The 24772-nt window shown below is 40.5% G+C and overlaps 1 protein-coding gene across 1 annotated transcript in view; it reads left to right on the forward strand.

Moving 5' to 3' along the window:
* Positions 1-1048: 1048 nt before the first annotated feature.
* ofcc1 (orofacial cleft 1 candidate 1) overlaps positions 1049-24772 on the forward strand; it is a 73643-nt gene continuing 49919 nt past the window's right edge. The window contains exons 1-11 of the mRNA XM_079661821.1: positions 1049-1104; positions 4833-4899; positions 5267-5446; positions 9178-9282; positions 9925-10008; positions 12296-12508; positions 13273-13370; positions 14702-14785; positions 15059-15123; positions 16405-16528; positions 22382-22624. Of these exons, the coding sequence (XP_079517947.1) occupies positions 1087-1104; positions 4833-4899; positions 5267-5446; positions 9178-9282; positions 9925-10008; positions 12296-12508; positions 13273-13370; positions 14702-14785; positions 15059-15123; positions 16405-16528; positions 22382-22624 (1281 nt within the window). The 5' untranslated portion in view covers positions 1049-1086. The remainder of the gene's footprint in view (positions 1105-4832; positions 4900-5266; positions 5447-9177; positions 9283-9924; positions 10009-12295; positions 12509-13272; positions 13371-14701; positions 14786-15058; positions 15124-16404; positions 16529-22381; positions 22625-24772) is intronic.

Genomic DNA, 24772 nt, shown 5'->3' on the forward strand with positions numbered 1-24772 from the left:
TATTGGTTAGGGAGCCAGTATTTGGCAGGATTTATGCACTTTTAACAACTAATATAGCAGCAACACAATTTACAGCCTGTATAAAACATTCACATGCACATCCCTATTAATTACCCAGAAAAACACATCAGCAAATTTAAAACAGGCTGTATTTAATTAAATAAAAATACACATGTAAAGGAAAGGCTGCAAAGTACCTCTTTATCTAAAAGTATTATCCTTCCTTTGTGTAGCTGCTGATAAGCGTTATTGGACACAAATAGACACAGCTGGAAACACAGCGAAGGAGTTTTTTCTCCACAGTTGTTTACACAATCAGTTTTTCTTCTGGGCCGCGATAAGGTGCATGGATATCCTGTGGTCTTTGACTAGTTAATGTGTACGGACCGCACACTGGCTCTGCTTTCACTGAGTTATTACGCAGAGTGTAATTTGAAACAATTACAAAAACACTGGCCCACTTGTTACAACAGTCATTTTCCCCTCACATATACAAACCACAGATTCAATAGCTTTACATGTTTTTCAATCACACCCAGTGGAGCAGTGTTCAGTGTGAAAAAGTATAGCATTTCATCCTAGCTCGCATGGTATGGGATAATCTTTCACATTTTGCCTGGGGTTTGTTTTGCTATTTCAGCAGAAACTTGTGCGAGCCATGTGAATTACCATAGGAAAAGGCGATAAAAACACCAAATGATATTGTACCAGATGTAAATGAATAAACTATTTGAATAATCAGGGCAAATAATTTGTTATCTGTGATAATAAATGGGCTTTATTGTCCTTTTTATTCTGCGAGATGCATTGCAGAGATAACAGGTTTAAACACACAAGCAGGGGAGGGACAGAGTAACGCTGCATGGCATGAAGGATTTAGAGCTGCAAAATAAGAAGAGCTCCTTTGCAAACATCAGCAAACTTTCAATTATCAAGCATGTGTTATGTCAATAACACATTCTCCTCACGTGCACTTCACATTGATTTGTTTTGGCACATTCCTCACCGCAAGTTTCACACTTTCTGTTTCGCGGGCCTCGCCATCGTTCAGAGGTCAGGGTCAGCCAGCGATGATCTTTGGTGGAGATGGACACCTTTAGCAGTGTGAGTACAGTTTCACTTCTGGCCCCTCGTAGCAGGCGCAACACAACAAGGTCAGGCCTTGTACCTCCATCTCTCTCACTGAAGGTGCTGGCGCAGGCTGACCATTGACATTTAGCATTCCTCCGCGCTGCCTCTGGGATCTCAATGGGGGATTGAGGGGTGCAGAGGCCAGTGCCTGTTTCTCAAGGGTAAAAACAAAAAGGCTGTTGAAAATCCCAAGGAGTTCCCATGATCCCAGGAAAGACCTTGATCCGACCTGCGTTAGACTTCCATTCCACGGATTAGGGCACACAAAAAGTACATATTTGGCTCATTTATTTTATCTTTTGCTCCGGATTTCGGACAATGAATCACAATGTTTTGCTTCTCTGGCACTGACATATCTGGCATTTGTCAAAAAAATTTGCTGAAGTTTCACACTTTATTTCTTTCAGCATTCATGGTATTCACTGATATTTCTAAGCTTGTAGTGACATTTTATGGTGGAAAGTTTTCAAAGTCATTTTTCAAGTTTTTTTTTCCCAGCAACATACATAATCTGTAAGCATCAAAGGAGCACACATGCATAAATAATTGACTAATTCACTTAAAGGGGGCCAGCGTAGATTAATTAAGCTTGAATACTAATTATGTTTTCTGTCTACACCAACTGACGCGCTTGTTGTTTAATAAGAGGCTGTTTGTTGGGTCACAATTACCGTGCACATATAATTCTGCTCTATAAATTAAGCTTTCACGTTTTACGGGTTTGGCTTTGTGTGCCTTTGAAACAAAATGCTAACCTTATCTGTCGTGATTTAAATAAATAAGCTTTGAAGACGTTATCATTGTTCTTATGACATTTCATAGAATTTTATTACGCTGATAGATAAAAAAAATACTTTATAAACATGAAAACAAAATCACTTTTGATGTGGTTATTGATTCAGCAAGGCCACATTTTTATTACAGTATCATTTTATAAAAAATATATTCAGACTTATATTCAGACTTATATATTTATATTTAAAGGAGATACATTTTTTTTCACTTTATTTTTTCATTTGAATTCTAATCAATGCCACTCTAAGGAACTCACGACACAGCCCTCATACTAGGGACCATTAAAGCTCATAATAAGAAGGAAAAACAAAACACGTGCAGGGATCTCTACTGTTATTAAAGCTCTTAAAACTCTTGTCATTTCCAGATACGCTCTTGTCCTTGACTCCTTGACTCCTCTGCCTAGCACACAGGGTGCTTGTCTGGAGACGGTAGCTTCAAGTATCTCTGTGAAGACGAGGTTTTTCCCGTCTGCGCTCAGGGACAGAGACACAGCTCAAAGCCGGGCCTTGTTTACAGCTGCGTGGGGAAGAAAACAGGCAGACGTAAATGAGGGTTGACGGTTTCATGAAGCACAATTGGTTGAACGCAGATTCAATGTGACTGGGCTGAACTGGGCGATGATCCGTACAGTATGCAAAATTCACTTTCTAGCTGGTCTGTGCCCACCAGCCCCTAGCAGCGAGCGGTCTTCCCCAAGCCCTTCTAGCTATGCCTTTGAATGCAACAAGAACTGAACAAGGCATTGTTGTGCTCAATTCCTTTTGACAACAATCACATTTACAAAAAAAGAAAAAAAAAGAAAGAAGGGAGAGGAAGTCATGGATTTTTTTTTGTCACCAGTTATAAATGATTCTTTTCTCATGTTGACTGCACAGTAAGCAGTTTGTGCTGCACAGGGAACGTGTGATGGCTTAAGGGGGCATGCCTAGATGCCTTCAGATGACAAGAGAACAAACTCAGGGGCTATTGTTTCGGTACTGTATGTGCATGTTGTAATACACCCAACTTTCTTGGCACATGATTTTGATTAAGCACTGTACATTTAACATATTTATGACAGGGAAATGTAAATGTTTGCTAGCTCTGGACCAGTTCACTCTGCGGCTATCCCACTATCATAGAAGAGCAATCCCTACTTTCAGTTTATTCCACGATTTCTCCTCAGGAATGAATTGTTGTTTATCGTTTTAGAAATGCAACATCTGCAAAACGTATTATAATGCGGATTATGTTTAAGTATTAATATACAAGAGGAAGATGATATATTAGATATTTATTTGCATTAATTATTGATAAACAAAATGCATTTGTATAGGATTGAATTTAATGTGATTTCTCCTTTGATCCCCCAATGTGCCTTTAGCCCTGAGGGCAAAACAATTATTTGTGAAATAAAGAGCGTTATCCTCCTTCATTGTTTTAATTTGATGATTAATTACTTTTGGCAAACAATAATGAACTCATACAAGAATGTAGGCAGTATGGTTTGTGAAATGACTGAAAAACAATCTTACAGTATCAAGAAAAAAATGCAATTAATTTATTTTAGTTTTCAGAATAGTTTGCAAGGCTCCAATAACAATTTGCTTTCTAATACCATATAATGAAAGCAAATGTCAAATGTATTATTTAAACGGCAGCTATAGTTTAAAACTGGCCTGGTGTAACACAGAGCAAATGATGATTGTTTGCTTTAAAAAAAAAAAGATTACCTGATTTGATTTCACATAAGCTTTCCAACAATATTTGTCTTTCCGAAAGGTGGGTCTGATGACATGAAAATAAGAAACGAAAACACCACTGAGTCTCATACTCCACAGTATGTGAAACTCAGAAAAACTGATTGGTACCCAGTCGAAATGAAAATGGTTTTTAAATAAGTTACAATTAGATAAGCATTAATCTCAGTAGTATAAATGAATGTCTTGCTGTAGGGCTTGTTGAATGTAAAAACAGATTTACAAAAACTCCTCTTTCCAGATTGGTCTGGAAGTAGTCCTTCTCTATTTTAATTGCTCTGTCATTTACAGTTGAAATAAGCCCCCCCACCCATTCTGCCCCTTGATTTTGCCTTTGAAATTAAATATTGTATACAAATACATGCTGTTCATGGGCATGAGCGCAGTTCATCATTGAAATCTGCATAAAATGATGCTTTAAGAAGCTCCATACGCTTTGAGCTACAGAGCTCCTTTTAAATGCTGCATTCTTATGTAAACATATCCATAACAAAAACAACTACTTACGCCTTTACCTCAGCTTTCTCATTGTTCTGCTTGTCCGCAGAAATGAGACAAATGTGGGGCTGCGGAGTTTGTTCCACATCCTCTTGATTTCAAAGGAAGACATGCTTGCTTACATACATTTTTCCCTTTTTCTTTCCATTTCAAGACAATGTAGACCACCTACAAGTCGAAATAGTGTTGACATGGCATGTCACATAGACAGATAAATAGAGGGATAAACATTAAATAACTGTATTGAAAATTCTCTGACATAGTGGTATTTAAAGACGTTTTCTTTTTGCTCCTTTGAGATTTTGTAAGTTGACTCCATGTGGATGAAAGTAATGAGGACTGGATCTCCATACTCATTTACAAATGCATCATTTTCCAGGAGAGAGTTGTTTGTTGCCCATTCATGTACAAAAAAAAAAAAAGCAGGCAAGGAGGAAGTATTTTAATGTGACCTTCATTACACATTCACGTCAACTTTTCTTATCTATTTATGATTAAATTCTTTTCCACTCCTGTTGTTCAATTAGTGCTTGACCCCTTTAGCGGCGATGTAAATTAAATGACATTTTAGTGTCGTCCCATATTTAAAATACTGCGTTAGTTGCGGATCATAAATGATGATCTTCATTCTCCAGCTAATTTATTCATTTAACAATTTCCCTCCAGAAGTTACAGCAGAAGGCTCTGCAGCAACCTAAGCAGAAGAAATCCAAGTCGGCTGAATTTCTGATGGGTGAGTCCTGCTTGATGAGTTATTGCTCATAATTTGTGTAAGGATTAATTAACTAATTACAGGCAAATGGCTCTGGGCTAAATTTTGCTCTTGCTTGTCAGGGCGCAATTTGTAATTATTTTAATCATTTCTTCTTCTTCTCCTTTTTTTCCTCCTCCTTTGCAAGATTCTGATTTAATTTTAACCTAATTGTGTTTTAGTGTCATTCCAAGAGGATGCGCTTGAACATTTAGGCGCAGAAAATTCCCCAATAGAAGCATTTTGTTTCCTTTAAATGTTTTTTTAGAAGTCGCTTTGACCTGACTGTTGTATTGCCCCTTCATGTCAGTGTTTGTATTTGTATTTATGTTTCTACTTATTTTGTCAGAGAGAGACGAGAGCGCCACTCTGGTTGGCATAGAAAACCCAGCCTTCGATGGAGGAGGAAGCAGCGAGCTTTCCATTCCTCCGGTTTGGCTGGGGAGAGAAATTCGAGGTGACAGGCCAGATAGCACCCTTGCAGCTCACCGAAAAAAAACGGAGCTGCAAGCCCCTGCCAAAGAAAGAGGTGAAGCTTCATTCTTCATTAGCCTCAAATTTGTTGACAGTAGATGTGTTCCTGATCTAACCTTTCTCTCCCTCCCTCTTTCTTCCTCTCTTTTCTCTCTTCTCTCCATTCGGGGGGCCCTTGGTCCCTGCATTCCAAGGCAAGCGTGTCCTAACAAGCAACCCTCGTATAACTTCTTCCTCCGCTGGAGACCGCTGCAGTAGTGGGTGTTCTATCTCTATCTAGAAGTACCCTCGACACAATCAGCCTTGACTCCCACTCTCGGCTACATGCCTTGTGGTGGGCTGGAGTCATAGGAGAGTGCATTTACATACGCTACTACGCTACCAAGCCGATTCGCTGTCTGTGTGGTGTACTCACAACGCCCCCGAAACACGGCTTAAGGCCAATCAGGCATACGAATATGCCCCCTTATAATTCAGTATGTCAGGGAGAACTCTTGAGGAATGGGATGGTAAATTAGGATGCGTTCAAGGTTGCGAGCGTGCCAGTTTTTCTCAGGGATGACTCACATGTAGGATTCTTGATTTAATGTGGTTTTATTTGGCTTTTTGCTTTGCATGGCTAGTAATTATTATCAATTATTGTCATAATGTTTGTGCACAGGAGGTAGGGTTACACTTATAATAGTGTGTGGGACAGGCCAGCATCGGACTAAAACATTTTATTATCAATCAACAGACCATAAACATGTATGATGAAGCACACATTACTCATTGCATGTTAGTTTGAGAAATAGTTTTGTATTTGCATAACACAAAGAAAAAATAAGAGACAAGAAAAGTACACTGAACAAAAATATAAACGCAACACTTTTGTTTTTGCTCCCATTTTTCATGAGATGAACTCAAAGATCTAAAACATGTTCTATATCCACAAAATAACCATTTCTCTCAAATATTGTTCACAAATCTGAAAAAATCTGTGATAGTGAGCACTTCTCCTTTGCCGAGATAATCCATCCCACCTCACAGGTGTGGCATATCAAGATGCTGATTAGGCAGCATGATTATTGCACAGGTGTGCCTTAGGCTGGCCACAATGAAAGGCCACTCTGAAACGTGCATTTTTGCTTTATTGGGGGGGTCTGGGGGGGTCCGAAAACCAGTCAGTATCTGGTGTGAGGGTTAGGGTTAGGGTTAGGGTTAGGGTTCGGGTAATGTTGTGAATCGAGTGGCCTGTGTTCGTCGTCCATAACATACGCCTGCCCATACCATAACCCCACCACCACCATGGGCCACTCGATTCACAACATTAACCTAGCCCTAACCCTAACCCTAACCCTAACCCTAACCCTCACACCAGATACTGACTGGTTTTCGGACCCCCCCAGACCCCCCCAATAAAGCAAAAATGCACGTTTCAGAGTGGCCTTTTATTGTGGCCAGCCTAAGGCACACCTGTGCAATAATCATGCTGTCTAATCAGCATCTTGATATGCCACACCTGTGAGGTGGGATGGATTATCTCGGCAAAGGAGAAGTGCTCACTATCACAGATTTTTTCAGATTTGTGAACAATATTTGAGAGAAATGGTTATTTTGTGTATGTAAAAAATGTTTTAGATCTTTGAGTTCATCTCATGAAAAATGGGAGCAAAAACAAAAGTGTTGCGTTTATATTTTTGTTCAGTGTAAATAAAGTACAGAAATATACAGATATTAATAGAAATAATAGATAATTTTAAACAGTTTACATGATTAAAAATGATGTTAAATGACATGTGAATTCAAAATTGAAAGTGAAAGTTTTAACAGTAATTTATGAGGCTGGTAAACAAGAAGCTACATCACATCTCACATACTAAGTGATAACAACAGGGTCATATCTAGTTCCTTTCCAAAGAAGGTATCAGGCGTCCCCTTCATAGGTTAATTCTCTGAGGTCAAACAACAAAAGAGGTTTTTTAGCCACTGACTGATTGAGGGCTTTTCTGGGTGTTTCCAATGGACAGATATTGCTTGAAGAAGAGAACAAATTGTTAATATATTAGTTATTAAGTTATAAAGTCTTGGAATTACAGGGAAATCACCAGGAATACATTGTTGTGGGCATTCAGGTAGTTTGGCTGAAACTATTTCCGGTTCCCAAACCATCCTTAAATAAATATTAAAAAAATTATGTCCCAAAACATTAAGGCAGATTTGTCTCTTCTTTTCTTTTTTAATAGCTGAAAATGCAAATTAGGCCACGTACGTAAAGCATACAAAATACATGGTAATTTATTAATAGTATATCTTTGCTTTAACAGTGCTGTGTCATGTGCATAGAAACTCTTATTACGGGCAGAAGGCATTTTATAAATCACACGCTATGTGTTTTATAGGATCATTGCTTCATTCTTTGTGATAATTGCAGCATATTTTGGATAAACAAACCATACATCACAAGTACAAAATAAGCAACCCTCTTACATTAGAGAGTGTGAATATGCAGTGACTCTGAGCTGTTATTGGACGATCAAAATGTCACATTGTACCATGTTTGTGACACTTCTATTTGGCCTTTACCAAAAATAAACATGTCATCATCTCTCATTCTGTGCAGCTAGTTATTGATAATATGCATGGAAGAACAGAGAATTTAAATTAGAGAGATGAACTGGAGGACAGCCAGACTATTTAGGTAAATCACAGATATGATTCAAAATCCGTGGACGTTACTTCCATTATGCAAATTTGTGTTTGAGAAAAGGGTTTCATAACCTTAGTTATTTGCGGAGAAAATTGTTCAAATTATTTTTGTAATGATGTAGAGGGATTTAACGTGTGAATTTCATAGTCAATTTATGGCCCCGTTGAGTAGTCACACGGCTGCTCCTTGTTTAATAACTTCTTCAGCCTGACTGTTTAACATCAAGTGTTAAAACCTCAGATTTTTCATGTGAGCACGAAAGAATCCCAGTGAGCTTTTTTTGGGCGGTGGCCTAGTGGGCCAGCGGTGCTCCTATGCAAACACTCACATTTGTATGTGTGCAATACTTAAATAAAGGCGATCCTTGTGTGGAATATATAACATGATATAACACACCATGCCATTTATTTTCGCCCCACAACCTTAGAAATACAAGTAAAGCAATTTAGATTGGAGTGAAATATTCAAGTCCTGTAATGAGAATGATTTGGGGTTAAGAAAGCTGCTTGGTGGGGGTGTACCCTTAATAGAAAAAGGCCCGGAGCCATTGGATTCCCATAAACTCTGTGGAGCTGACTTGATACCCATAGGTCAGTGATTGCTAATAAGAAGTCAATGAGACATGGGCTCGGGTTATTTTCCTTTGGATCTGCTCCTCCAAACTTGCCCGGTCCTCTAGGCCGCTGACCTCGGAGTATTTAGAAGGTATTGTCTTTGAAATTCCAGGTACTTTTGAGCTTGTAGACTTTCTCATTAGTTCCTTTTGAACACGGCAAACATATGGCAGTCGTATTTAAGAGATTGCCTGCCGTGACCTTTTGCGGCATGCTAATTAGGCCCCAGAGCACTGCAGGCCGCGGAGAGGTGCAGCGAGTCTCTATCCCACTTCTCCCTCTCTGGCTCTGTGCTCCCGTCTCATCTCGGCTCTGCCTTATCTGCTCGCTGCCCCGGCCCTTCCACAGTGTGGGTTTCAAAATTAACATTTCGCTTCATGTGCTTCTAATAACCACTAACCTGAACCTGTACAACTCCCCTCTTCCCTTCCCCACTTGCCAACCCCCAACTCCTCTTTCTCTCGCCTCTCGCACTTTCCACAGGAAATAAACGCGCCCAAAATTACTTTGACCCGTCGTCGGCGGAGCAGACAGACCCAAGGCATTGCGGGATGGCTGGGGTCAGCACTGAAGATGAGCTGGAATTAAGTATGCCATTCTCCGTCATAATAGTTCTCCTCGGTTCATTAAAGCGAGGTGAGAGAGATCACTGGTAGCAGTTTGCCATTTGAGACGCCAGGACGGTCTATGTAAATATACCAAGGGATGGCATCACTAGATTGGCTATCTAACCGGCTGTCATTGACGAAGGTCACGTATCATTGGTCAACTCTCATTCCATGATGGCGTTTTCTCCCCCTTTTCAAATGGCACACGCAGAGCCATATCAATAGTTTGCAGCCCCCTCCCAAAGTAGGCCTATTAAAAGCGAGCTCTTGGGAGAAAAGTAATATGCTTGTTATAATGAAACATGGCTATTAATGGAGAAGCCATTACACCTGTATCTTTTGGATATCACTGCCGTGTAATATCAAAGGATTCGCCAAACCAAATCTCATCACATGATGACAGGCCGGCTAACAGGCATGTTAATGCTCCTATTTCATTACCCCTCTGCATACTTGATTTTCAGCCCTCTCCAGCCACGGCTAATTTCCCTCGTTCGCATGTTAGGATGTGGTTTAGATTGACTTGTCTGATATGTAGAAAGTAATTTTGAAGCACACACATGCACGCAATTTTACAGCACCTTTGAGGGTGTACTCACGTTATAATTGTTTTGACTTGTAGCAATATTGAACGCTGATGAAAACAGGCTGTATCACAGAATGGCTGCGATGCTGGATGAGGACGATACCTTCATAAATATACCAGGTATGTATCCCAGAGTTACTCTAGTTCTGTATCTTGGCTATAAGGAAACATATGGTCAAAATAGCAATGAATAAAACATTTCTAACTTTCTAACTAAATAATATATATATTTATTATTATTTAAATTCAGAACAATTTAATATAATCAAATTTCGTTTTTTTTAAATACTTTTCCAAAGGTGCTGAGATGGAGTGTAATCATTATTTCCTCACAAATTAGAAAATTTTGTGTGTTTGTTTGGTAATATATTGAAAAAAACATTGTGATATAACATCCTCAAACTAGAATACCAAAGTTACAGTAAAACAGTCAGGTTGTTAACATCAGCGTTAACAATGGTGCCGGTTGCAGTCTTAAGGTGCAGTATTTTAAAGAGAAGCTCAAGACAGTGATATCATAAACAACCCAGACAAAAATAAGACTACATTTTCCACCAACACTTAAAGCAGCATTAACAGAACAAAGAATAAAACTAGAAGCGGACTTTCACTTATACTCAGTGCTTTCCAAGCACAGCCATTGTGTCACAGTAGGCGTGCCTTTTCTCATTAGCTCAGTTTCATTTGAATATGTAGCCAGCCAGGCAACACTGAGGTGGTTTAAGCTTAGCATTGTTCTGGGTGAAGACAGTCGCACCAGATCCTGTTGACATGACGCACATCTCTCTTGTAATTCCAGCGCACAAGTGATGGGTTTAGGCCCGCTTCAACACGGTAGAATTTAGCCAGCTTGTATTATTTGCCATTGTCTTGGATTTAGCTGTACCACCGAGATTAGCAGCCCCATCCATTGTCTTGGAATGTTCATGAAATCCCACAGAAAGTAAAGAGGATCTCGGATTAACAGTTCCTCCATGCAATAGGCTGAGAGACTGGGAGAGGAAGAGAAGGAGGAAGAGAGAGAGCTCTTACTTCTGTACTGTTGGAGTCCAATTGCGGCGACTGCCAGTAAGCACTTCACCGAGCCACAATAGACTTCCAGACAATCACCTTATGCCGTTGTGTGATGCCTCCCACCGGTGTAGGCAAGTCTTCTTTTGCAGCTTCAGAACCAGCTCAGTGTATGTCAGTTCTGATCCTGACATTTTGTGATTGTTTCTCAGGGTTTTGTCTCAGCTTTAACAGTCTGCTACAAAGCACATCTCTCAAGAAAGAGCATGAATACGACAAAGTATTAATGAAATGGACAGTGGCCAGTGCTGTAGACACTTTCTCAGAAAAAAAGAATCCTAGAGAAATCCCTTCTGTCTGTCTCAGATCTTCAGCTCTTGAAACATTCTATTGCTTTGGCTTGGAGATGAAAGAAAACTGAATTGGTACTCTATTCATTCTAGTTCTCTGTAAGGCGTGAGGCATTGATATCAGCTTCTATGTGAAAAGCATTAGGCAGTGATAACGGCTTTGGCTGTTGCACATCTTGGACTGCACACGTTGAATACACGGATGCTCGAAGAATACCTTCTTGTTTCTACCAACGAGGCGGCGAAGCAAAATTGAAAAGACGCACAGCAAGCAGGTTAGCTAAGATGCTTCTCTGCTTTCTGTAATTGATTCTAGGCTGCTAAATAGAAACTAGTTCAAATACAGTGTAGAAGTAAACTTTTTTCTATGTATGTTCCAATTCAAATGAACTTATTGCCAAAGCAGGATCTTCCTTCGATTCTTGTATAGAAACACATTGCATATCTGAGATCTGTAGCATCAGTTCAACCATACAGTATGCACCCTATTTTATATCTGCTATTTTCTTTTCTTTTATTAGGAAATTCCAGCCATGCGTTTGTCTGTTCCTGCATGATTTTGGATGAATGGTATAATATATTTCATTTATAAGACTCGAACAAACATCTTCTAACACTTTAGCTAAAAACTAGCATAGCACGCTAATTTATTCATGTTTAATGGCCTTGTAGAACTAAGGTCCTGTTAATATGTTTATGTAAAACTCAAGAATTGAAGGATAACAAGGTTCTAAAGTGATAACATGCATATTTTGTCAATGCTCACACTTGGCTTTTGTGTGAGGTGCTGTCATAGTCCACCTTCATGGGTCTGTGTACAGTCTCTGTAAGTGTATGTCTGGATGTGGTAAATATATGCACATCCATCAGTAATGTGTGTGTGTGTGTGTGTGTGTGTGTGTGTGTGTGTGTGTGTGTGTGTGTGTGTGTGTGTGTGTGTGTGTGTGTGTGTGTGTGTGTGTGTGTGTGTGTGTGTGTGTGTGTGTGTGTGTGTGTGTGTGTGTGTGTGTGTGTGTGTGTGTGCCCACCGATGCATATCTCTCCAGGTACGCTGCTAGCCTCCAGGGATGAGGAGGTGTTGGAGGTGAAGGCGAGTGATCCAGTCCTTCAGCTCCACGGTGGTGGTGAAGCCTCGGGCTCCACACCCTCCCAGACCCAAACCATCGCCAAAGCCCAGACTGGGGCCAGTGCTGGGCCGGGAGGAGAGGCTGGACTCGAAGCAGGGAGGATGGTAATGGGCAGAGAGAGCGCTGTAAAAAGTAATGCTATGCTTTTATTTACGTTTTGAATTTGATAGCCGGATCAATAATATTAAGTATAGTATAGAATATGTTTGCTTTGCACATGATATAAATTGATCATTAGAAGATATAGCGAGTAATTAAATGGTGGAGGAATGAGTCAACGTTGTTTTAAACGTGTTGGTGTTTAGAAGCCTAAAACAAGTTCTGTAGTTAAAACAAGCTAAACAGATTTTCACTTTTTATTGTACGACATAAAACACACCTCTAAATACCATAGACTGTAGGTAAATACCCTATTCGTAAATGTCAGAAAGCTTCTTTGTGTCATACAAACAGCGGTTGCTAACAAGTGACTACTAAATGAGGTACTAAATGTCATCACACCGAACATAAGCCACCTTGGGGATAGCGGTGGTGAAGCACTACATTGGCTTTTTACTTTAGCCATTGTAATGTACGCTTCATAATATAAAGTGGTTTTGAAACATGAGGAATATCGGGCCGAACACATTTTTTTTAAATATCGTGAAACATGTTTGCCACAGAGCTTATTTTCTTAAATATTCACAAACATTGTCGATGCTTACTTCCTGGTCGGCCTACTAAGTACATCATCACTGCACCACTCTATTATTCCAGGACGTTACATTCATTTTTGTTGAATTTGTCTTTGAAACATATTTCATTCATAGATTTACAAAATTCTAAGAATCACTCATCACGCAACAGTAGCATTTCATTATGGGTAAATATGATAAGGTCTGTATTATTTCTTGCAGTGAGGCCAGTGGAGGAGCAGATCCCCCACTACGCCCAGCAGCTGAGGGAGCGTGTGCGGCCTGACATGATCACGCTTGGCAGCCTTTCACTGCAGCAGGTCAGGGCTACAAAGAGGAATATCTGTGTCATCATCCCATATTCACCAGCACATCAGCCATGTCCATTATGCTGTGTATCAGTGGCTGCGGCTAATGGACGTAGAGTGTGTGCATGTGTGCGTGTACATTTATCTGTTTTGTCTATCTGTATGTGTGTTACATTCTCAATTTTCTCTTTCCTTGCTCCATTTTTTTGTTCCCAACCTCTTTTCTTCCCACTGCCACCTTTGTAAAAGTTCTGCATTTCATTTTCAGTGATCTGAATCTCTGCTGAATGCACTCATTTGAAATTGCTTTTTGTAGAACATGCATTCAAGGTTAGATAACTCATTCATCCTCGGCTCAGAATGAGTGCATGGATTTCTGCTGTATAATCTACGCTACATAATATCCTCGCACAATTAACTTATTTGTGGAGACACTTTTGTTCCGTCTTTGAACTTTGTTTTGCATTATTATGCATATTTGTTTCTCACAGAAGCAGATTTCTTTTTCTTTACCCGTCTTATGTTCTTTTCAGGAAAAATAGAGCGTGACTACTTTTTATTTCCCAACTGGGGAAGTAGGGATATTGTGAACTAGCGGTAAGATCTGAAGCTCCGTTCAAAACAAGTGTTTGTATTCTATAAATCGGAAATGGGAGAGGATACAAGAACATGGGGTTTCCATTGTGTTGGCAAATCTAGATTGCAAAGAAACCCAAACATTAGCACATACGTAAAGAGAATGCACAACTTCCATCCTCTGTATTTTTAGTCATAATCTTGCTTGAAAAGAGAGTAGGAGTATCAAATGATATGAATAGAAAGTAAACGTAATTGGGAAAGAAATGCTTTAACAATGTCTCACTAGCAACAGTTGACTCATCCTCCCTTACTGGATAATCAGCAGCATCTACTGTGTACTGTATCAGTATTGGGATCAGTGTTATCTTATTCTGCTATAATATGTATGCGCTTTCCTACTGTTTCCACACCCACCTCCCATTGAAAGCACATTATCCACCAGAGATTTCACATCTATTTTAAAAATAATAGCGTTTTTCTTCTGTCTCTATTCTGCCGTACAAAGCCTCTACGGGGCGAGACGCTGTCACTTAGCAGAGTCAATGCATGTGAATGGGGAGTGTGAATGTGCTGACTGAATGTAAAACCGGCAGAAATACTCATCAAACGCTACATGTCTTAAGGGCCTGGCTCAGTATCGATTGCCTGCAGATTGCATTACAGTTGCTCCTTGTGCTTAATTCTGCCATTATGGCGCACTGCACTGTTCCATAAAGCTGCATCCAAAGAAAGTGTGCATGTGTATTTACACGTTTTTTCAGCAGGCGGCTCAGAAGGGACCGCTGAAGAGGAGTGAGTGGGCAAACAGAAAGAAGACGCTAATGGACTTCTTTGCTGGAAATGTTAAGGTAAAGACCCGTCTGATGTGTATGTGAAGTATATGTTGGTTTTTAGTTTTAGATAACCACCTATAGATCATTTTAAAAGCAATTCTCCCATAACACAAAAGCTTGAGCGCTCATCTATTAGAAATATTTAATAACACTCAGTCACAGAAATAAAAAAAACATCTTACATCATCATTTAGATTGATGGGTTTTAAATGAAACTGTCAATTAGCGGATAATGACTGTTAACACATTAACAGTGTTTGTTAACATATCCACTTTAATATTTCAAAGGAGCCTCATTCACAAAGAGACTGTGACGATGCTCCGCAGCCCAGACCGAACACACTGCTGCAGTGGTGAGCCCTCTCCATGTTTCTCTCCATATTGATGTCCCATGACTGTAATTGTGCGAAAAGCATTCGTATTCCCACTGACGTTCAAGAAGGAATGTAATTCAAATGTCCTCTGCATGGCTTCTCCCGTCAACGAGCATTGCATTGTGGGCATTTTGGCTCGAGGGCGCAGAAATCCGTCCATGTCATCGGGCTTGGAGGCGCATCCATTTTTGGTCCATCCACTTTAGTATGAGATCACACATCAGATCTCGCAGCGAAGCCCCGTGGGCAATCGGCTTAGCATGTTTAACTTTTTAGTAATTACGGCGCCGGCTGACATGATAATATCACAAACCACTGTACTGTACAGTATCTCCTCTTATGTTTGGTTGTGTTATGGGTGGGTGGTAGTCGGACACCAGCCCTGTCAGATGAATGTGGTTCGGAGTTTAGCAAGATGACCTCCTCTCGACAGCCTTGAACTCTGTAAATTCCTTCTGATATCAATGGTGGGTGGCTATTAGGCATGGGAGACTTTCTATGCATCACCTAGGGCTACATCTGCCTGAAATTTAATGAGAAATGATTCCACTTTTTCTCTCCCTGCGCCTATGAAAGGAAAATAAAATAAAGAGGAGAGAGCTGACTTGTGGTTTTTGTAACAAATGTGTAATTCATTTGTTTCCACTGTTTCTGATTTAATGGAGGTCGAGTAATTGCATTAAGAAGCACATTGTGCCTTGTTGTGAACTGATGAAAGCACATGTAATACTTTTGATAGGCGAACACTGAGGAGGGAGAGAAAGGGAAGAAAGACCCAGTGCCTGCCTTTGATGCCGAGCATTTATTTGCTGAATTATCCCTCCCTTTACAAGCATCTTATCCCCAGTCACAGGCAGGCCAGGGCTCCTGTGATATTGCTTTATTTTGAGGAATTAAGAGAGGTGGCGAGGAGACAGAGCGAAGCAGCCGCTTATTACATTACCAATGATAAGATTGAAACGGCAAGATAGGCAGGGAGAGAGAAAGAGAGGGACCCGGTGGAAAGTGTTTTGTTGTGGTGTTATTAGATTGAGCTGCTGTTGGCTACAGAGTGGAACAACAGAGTCCAAAATGCAGGTGGCTGTTAACAGGGTTAGCTTCTTGTATTTGTGTGTGTGTGTGTGTGTGTGTGTGTGTGTGTGTGTGTGTGTGTGTGTGTGTGTGTGTGTGTGTGTGTGTGTGTGTGTGTGTGTGTGTGTGTGTGTGTGTGCGTGTGTGTGTGTGTGTGTGTGTGTGTGTGTGTGTGTGTGTGTCTAGCAGCAGAACCATTGAAAGCCCTTCACTCAGAGCGCTGGGGGAAGGCCAAGAGGAAGCGATGGCCAAATATGGTCAGATGACAGAGCTCCCAGAATCCTCCTCTTCGGCATCACGACCCCAGTGGCAGGTAAGATCTGTTAGCCGCTCTGACTGTGAGCTGCACAAACAGGAAGTGACATAGCCCTTAATCTCCTAAAGGCTTGTATCACAGGGGGAGATATCGATCCCGAAATGTTTACCCAAAAAAATGCAGAGTTTGTTTGTGCAAAAAACACTGCAATGATGTAATTATATGAAATCATGCCACGAGTGGGACCTGTAAGGGAATAAGGACATTATCTCCCATGTTTTTTACAAATTCCTTCACTCCTTTCATTACACTATTGGGTACTGTATGCCAACACAAAAGCACATTCACATACAGGCACCATGAGCAAAGACCCTCTCATATACTGTATGCTAACTATTCAGTCACATTCTTTTTATACAGTATAAAGATTTTTTCCCTCCTGCTTTGTGCGGATGGCGTCCGTGGTTTTAGGAATTTAAGTAGGAGGGAAAAGGAGTCTTTGGAGATGAAAAAAGGGGAACAGAGAAGTGGGAAAGAGAGGAGGAAGCTGCAGCTTTAGCGGTAGCATCAGCAGCTGTGGGAGGAGGCTGCTGTTGTGTTGCATCTGGGGATGAGGCTGCCATGCCACCATGCTGGCTTAAAGATGTAATGAATCTTCAGTCGGGGGCTTTCCTTCCAGGGTGACAACTAGCTTTGAGGAAGGTTGTAAATGCAGGGGAGATTGTGGTATAATTCCTCAGACTGGCGTTTGTGCCCCCCAGTCACCATTCGATTATCTCCCAAATTGCTGTGTTTCACTGAGATAAAGATTTTTTATGGCTTGCTGACTTGAAACAACCGGCACAGGCAGAATAGGGGGCAAAAGAGGGAGAGGGAACGAGAGAAAGAGAGGGAGAGAAAGCAATGGCCAAACCTGCCACGCATAGTAATTTCTTTTGGTAAATGACAAAATCTTTGTTTATATGACATTTCCCTAAAATGACTGCAGCGAGATGAATCTGAAATATAAAATGTCACATTTGGCATGCAAAACTATGAAAATATATATCTGTGCAAAATTCATGGAGGCATTTAATTTAGAACGTGTTTAATAACTAAGGCAGCCTGCATCAGTAATCCTGCCCGGAGGTCCCAAAAAGATTGTCATATTTATTCTCTGCTTTCTTCACCCCCCTCCTTCATTCCGAAGCCAACAATTTTTAAGGGTAAATGTTCATTGTTAATTAAGATTTACTAATTAAAATGAAAATAATTAACGAGAAAGCTTAATCTCTGAATATTAGCCCATACTTAGAAAGAAAGGAAGTTTTTGTATGTGGCATTTCCTGTCTCTATTAAGAGTGCATTTTGTGTGATCAGTCAATGTGTGGAAAGCCCTGAAAAGATGTTTCAGCGAGAGGACGGCCGCTTGCCAGAAAAACCACGGAGGATCCCTCGCTGGAGCCTTTGATCTCATCTGTAGGAGTTCTGTAATGTTATGGCACTTTAGGCACAACTCAGGCTCGGGGCAAACAAACCACCTCTGATATGGAAAATTGTCTCACTTCACCTTTTACCTTCTTCGACCGTCCTTTACACGCAAAGCAGGCAGGTCCAGATAATAACAATACCTCCTTATGTTGGTATTGTTGTTTATTTATTTGCCTCTTTTCCCCTCCTTTATCATCCTCCTCCTCTTCTTTTCCATCTCTTTCCAGTGTGGGGGTTTGGAGGCCTCCATCACTTCCTCCCAAATGGAAGATGTGTGGGCTAAACCGCTTTGCCACCAATTATACTAATTTCACTTCTGCCTAAATTGTTTTTGTTGTTTCGGTGTGCAAAGATGCTCACAGTGGGTAGATTGAGGGGCATTACTGCAGGGCTCAGCACACACCTTCCCCCCTCACACACCGGTGTGAGGTGAACGTGTGTGTGATGTGTGTCAGGTTGTTTTGGTGACAACACTGGCTCTATTTGGCAGACATATTTAACATTAGACCTAAGTTGGTCAACTGATAATTCAAGTACATCAAATAAATTCGCTTCGCAAGATAGATCTGAGATTATCAAAGGGAAACAAATGCATGCACTTAAAAAAGATAACAGGAGATGCATAAATAGGCCTTTTTTAGTATTGATACTGTATACGATAACTGGGGTTTCGATATCGTCTGATTCTAGGTACCGATTGAATAGCAGTCTTTGATAATAACATTAATTCCTAAGCCATTGGAATCCTTCTTTCATGTTTAAGGCCACATCAGGCTTTACCTAAACATTGCTTCCTCACATTATAAGACAAAATCCATCCATTCAGAATCATTACTTGGTAGTGAAAACATTCACTGTGCACCTGCAACACTTTTGAAATGTGTTGATCTTGTTGCTTAGCCTCATGCTTCCGGAGGTGCCTCATTAAGTTGGTTATGTTATATCTTTAATTTGGCACCCTTCGTGAAATATGGCGAGTAGTATTAATACATGTGGGAGTAGTAAGTATGAAATACCTCCAAACAGCTGACATGTTGAATATGTTTTCCCTATCGTAGTGCAATCAGGCGAAAACGTAGAATCAAACTGAATAGATCAATTGTCTCGGAATTGCCTTTCCAGCTATATAAACTAGAACCTGCAAATATCCTATACTAGTAGTGGATAGGTGCAACCCTAGATTGGACAGGAAAGGATAGCGTGTTTTAGATGAACAAATGGATGGACAACATGTCCAAACAAACAACAAGGGACCAATCAGCATTGCTTCTGAAGATTAAAAACATATCAGTGGTGATAAAAGAAGTGGCTCTGTTTAAGCCAGATTGACTTTTCATTTAGTGCTGTTCAACAGATGCCATCGGGGACAAGAGACTGAATATGTATTTACATTGTTCTATGATTATGTTTCATAAAAGTAAACTGTCGCACCACCCTATTACTCATGCTAAGCCCTAAAAAGGAGGCACATGTCAACAAAAACAAACAAGCAAATAAACAACAAGTGGGCTGATGTAGCCTGAAGGTTGTTGGGATGAGCTCGTTACCACAAGGTTGGCGTTTTCAAACCTTCATCTGAATGGGCAGTGTGGCCAGGGGAAATAAATACAGCTCTCAACTTCGATAACAAGGAATGCTGATGTGCCCTTGAGCAAGGCACTTAACCTCTAAATGGTTGAATGGAGATCATCGGATGGAAGCCCGCAGCTGTACGGGCGAGTCTTACATACATGACTGCTTCACTGCAGTTGGACAAAAACACTTCTCTTGTTAAGAAAACGTACCTGAAGTTGCCTTCCTCAAAAACAAATACAAAGTGTCATGGTTAGGAATCATCATTTAGAAGTTGTCAATGCTCCAACAAGCGACAAAAAACCCCATTATCTAAGACTGTGGCCATGCTGTCTTAAGTCCAGATGTCGTTCCTAATATTATATTCATTGGATGGGCTAGATATAGCAAGGTTGGGATATTTCTGTCACTTCACTCCTTTAAGCCCCAGTCACACTGTCCCGAAATTGACACCCGATGGACACACGAATATGGAATTGTGAATTTCGCACGAACATGGCCCCGAACCACACACGAAGGCAACATTTACATTACATTTAAGACATACAACTGTAACGAAAGTAACGAAAACGATTATGTTAAAGTACTATGATACTGTACTGATATTTTCAGACTTTGTTCTTTACTTTATCCATCTTTATATGTAGAAGATATTAAGTTTTCTCCGTCATGTTGTTTCCATAGCAACAACAACTTCCTGTCAACTCGCCTTCAAAATAATATATTATATCCTTTTCAGTTTCACAGAACACAAATTGGGTTATTTACATAATATATTTACATGATTTTGTTGTGCAATAAAACAACCCGATGGACACACGATAAAGGAAATGTTCAAAATTCGGCTCTGATCGTAACAACATCGGGCCATTCGTGAGGGCATCTTAAGCCATCGTATGACCGCCGGTGGAGTTTTGTAGGCTCCGGAAGCAACTTCGTGAACGGTGGCAAAATCTTTGGCATGCCAAAAAATTGCCGAAGGACCTTGCGAAGGTTCATTTTCGTGTTGAATTCGTGTTTTAATTTTGCCCTTCGTAAGGCCATCGTGAGGGCATCTTGTTATCATCGGTGCCATCGGGCACTCGCCCCGATCAGAGTGAGGGCGAATGCCCGATGGCACCGATGATAACAAGATGCCCTCACGATTTGACAAGATGCCCTCACGAGTGCCTTACGAAGTTGCCGCTCACGAAGTTGCTGCCGGAGCCTGAAAAACTCCACCGGCGGTCATACGATGGCTTAAGATGCCCTCACGAATGGCCCGATGTTTTTACGATCAGAGCCGAATTTTGAACATTTCCTTAATCGTGTGTCCATCGGGTGTCAATTTCGGGACAGTGTGACAGGGGCTTTAGTAAATGACATGTTACTTTGGTTTTTGTTATTACCTTATTTTCTGATATGGTGCAATAATGGGACTAATAAAGGTATTCTGATTCTGATTATGTTCTTAACAAGGATGTTGTCGGGTTACAGTATGTCATGAAAATCTAAGGTAAAGACCATGCTGTGCTACTCTAAAGTATTTTCTACAATAACAAGAAAAACTTGTCAATCAAGATTGCTTGGTTCAACAACTGCTAAGTATTTACTGTAAGTAACTAAGGAGCGCAGTTACAAAGTATTTCAGTAATACCAACAACTGGAGGGTTTCCCTTAAAGGTGACCTATCATGCAAAATGCACTTGTGTACGTCTTTTATACATGAACATGTGTCCCCGGTGTTCCAGGGAACTCACCAAGTGTCAGAAAACACAACCCTCTCTATTTCCCTCCATACCCAAATCTCTTAAAAAGGGGCTGCAACGGATCTGATACAGACTGATCCAGATTTGAACACTTCTGTGACGTCACACGGCTATTGGGCCAACTCCACCAATCAGGAGGAGACAGCCACGGACATTGCCGTTCGAAAGCGCTGGAGACGCTGTAGTACATATGCCAGGCCTGCAGATGGTGCTGTTCTCACAGAATCAGCCCATGATGCAAAGACAGTGTTAAATTGAGAGAAATGAGGAATGGCTAAAATGCATGATCTGTTTGGTATTTTGAAAAATAAAAAGTATAAATATGCTTTATATAGGTATGGTCCTACACTATATTATTCAAATATAGCATGATAGGTCCACTTTAATAATCTGAGGTAAAGACAGCACTGAGCTACGCTAAAAGTCAAAACTCCTTAAACTAGGGTAAGGGTTAGGTCCTTTAGGTCACAACCCAGAGTCCCAACCCTAACCCTAAGGACAAGAAGTGAGAACGATATTTCTAAGTTCAACAACAGCTAACTATGTAAGTAAATAAGGAGGGAAGCTACAAAGTATCTAAGCAAGTATCCCTTATTTACATAGCACTCCTTAAAAGAGTTATGTAGTGCATTACAGACGATAACATAAGTCTTGACAGCATTTACAACTTGGTAAATATGGAAGCCAAACACTGTCAACAATGTTTGTTTATCAGAGGGAGGTCATAGCTCATAGTGCAACATTTAATTAACAAATATAAACGCTTTCGTAAGATGAAGTTGATAATCAATTATAACATTGTTACACTTAACTAACTGAAAACAAACCCTGACTATAATCTACAGTCTTAATATAATTATAAGGGTTTCTAGTGCTATCAACTTAATTTGCTAATAATAGTTGAAGTTCTTCTCCAATACACAATCTTTACTTGTTCTGTGAAGTATGTCGTCCAACACTTTGTAAATAATAGGTTTGACATTGTTTTGACTATATACAGTACGCAGGTCTACTGTCAATAATCCATGTGTTGTATCACTGTCCACTGTAATACAATCAGTTGATGTTAGAACAAATGAATAGAATATTGTAATCAGACCTCATGTTCTGTGTGTTACAGGTGGACCAGATCACATCCCCTCAGCCTGTGGAGGTGTGTGTGTGTTGCCTCAGAGCCACCAGAGACAAGCTGCCGAGGGGCCTCTACACAGTCAGTGTGGCCCTTCACAGCCGTCTCGGGGGTCCAGCTCTGGCCTGGCGCAGTAAGAAGGAGCAGCATGAGCGGGCGGTGTCCACGGAGCCCATCGAGCATCGCGGCCGCTACTGCGACACCGACCTGAACATCAACCAGAGCCTGTTCATGGTGAGGACAAAAGCAGAACATAAAACTCAGAAAGAAGAAAGAAGCATTTAAAAAAAGCAAACACTCAAAAAGACATCAGAAATATCTCGCTTTTTTTGTGGATTTAGACAAACTGCTTGAATTTCAAGCAAAAAATGTGTCATAACTGAATTCAAACAAAACAGATCACGAAAAAATACCCAGAGGTTGGATTTTTGAGGTTCCAGTAAAAAGTTGTTTTCCTGTATTGACACTAACACTTTTTATACACAAAAGGAAAGGACAGAATCAGGTTGTGATTTGTTACCCTGCAATTTCATTTAATAACCAGCTCTTTATTCATGCGATGCTTGGGGACACTGCTTTGAATATTTCTTTTATTTCCAGGAAAATATTTGAATAAATATAAATATCTCTTATCCAAAAGCAATTTTGACATTGAGGGAACCTGAATTAAAACACACTCACTTTCAATAACCCAGACAAAGCCTTTGATGTGAAATACAACGGAAAGTCTCAGTAAAGCGCAATCTGGAAACAAACAGTCCCCTCAGATAAAAGCCAACAATAAAACATGCTTTGCTAATATGGCAGAACCGACTACACTCGTGTTTAGCTTTTTGTTTTTGCCACATTATTTCCGAAATTCCTCTTTCCCCCGGTTTCATCAGTTGCAGTGAAGATTGAAAGGGTTATGAGAAAGTTATATTGCTGTAAAAGACGGGATATGAAAATACGGCACGCATAGCCTCTAGGTTTTTCTCCAGGGATCTCCGTATGAATTAAACAACAACTTTTCAAACATGACATTTAATCCATGCATGTAAATCAAACCGCGGATCAATTATTCATTTATATAAGGAAGCAATGTTTTATTGGAATGAAAATGTACAAATGCAATGAAAAATGTAGTGTCTTTTCTGCACGTCTTTGAGCCTCTGCAACTGGATAAAAGGAGGAAGTTGACTAAAATGAGTATTAAAAATTCAACCTCCATTCCCAATGTACAGTCCAGGACTAAACCTGTTTCATTCTTGGTCCTTTTCATGAAACAAAACATCAGATTACATTAAATCTATGCACATTTCACAACCACTTCCTTAAACCTCTTGATTTGAGGGGAAGACATTCTCCATAGAAGCTTATTTTAAAAACCTGCATTCTCGTTTTGGATGGTCGATATTGACCAGTGGATTAGATCTCTTTGTTTGTGTTTATTCATGGACGGTGTGTGCACAGTAGGCAAGATTCACAAGAGCAAAGCCTTAAAACAGAAGGCACTAAATCCAGTGTCCCTCATAGAGTTTTTGTACAGGCTCAGGAAGGGCTTCTTCAGTGTTCTGATGGCAACTCTACAGGCCTTAGCTGGAGCATTTAGCACATGTGGACACTGCCAATGTGCTGGTGGGCGTATTCACTGAGCTACAGCAGCCTGATAATATTGTCTGCAGCTCCTATAAAATATAAAGGACGGGTAAAAGCTGGCACAAACTGAATGCGGACCTGGGATCTGATTCAGAGGTAGAAAAGGTTTAAGTACAGCGCGGTAAATGCCTCATGTCACTCTTACTCCCTCCCCAAACCCTCGGCTGTGCTATATAGACAAACCTGTTGTTGTTGTTGTTGTTGTTGTTCTCATTGACAAACAAATCTGATCAGCGTTTCCACCACTATCAGGATCAGCCTGGATGTTTTCTCTCTGCCTCTCCTCTTGCCCACACTGTAGCGTGCAATTTCAAGAGTGCTTACAGTGCCTTCTAAGAGGAAATGAGGAATTAGTGATGGTAAGAGGAAGCCAGGAGCTTATTTTCCTTTCCTCCCTCTCTCTCCTCTTTTTTTTTTTCATTCACCCCTTTGCTTTGTGTGTCTGGGTTTCGGATTTAGACAGAAACAGTGCAGTACAGTTGAACATGTCTTGGATATGCAAGGCAAGTGGGAGCACATGAGAGGAGTCGGCCCGACATCTGAAGAGCCCGTAGTCTTTGTGCACTTTTTTTACACCGAATGGGAAGAAGCGTAAAATCCCAAAATGTAATATTAAAGCTGGAAGCAAAAGGAATGAGGAAGGAAATAAAAAGTGTAAAAACTTCTGAGGAGTTTACGGAGGTCGATGTATTTTTCTGTCATTTTATTCATTTGTTTTCCTATGTTTTGGTCATCAGGGGATCA

This window comes from Notothenia rossii (assembly GCF_949606895.1).
Source record: "Notothenia rossii genome assembly, chromosome: 12".
In the NCBI taxonomy this organism is placed as follows: Eukaryota; Metazoa; Chordata; class Actinopteri; order Perciformes; family Nototheniidae; genus Notothenia; species Notothenia rossii.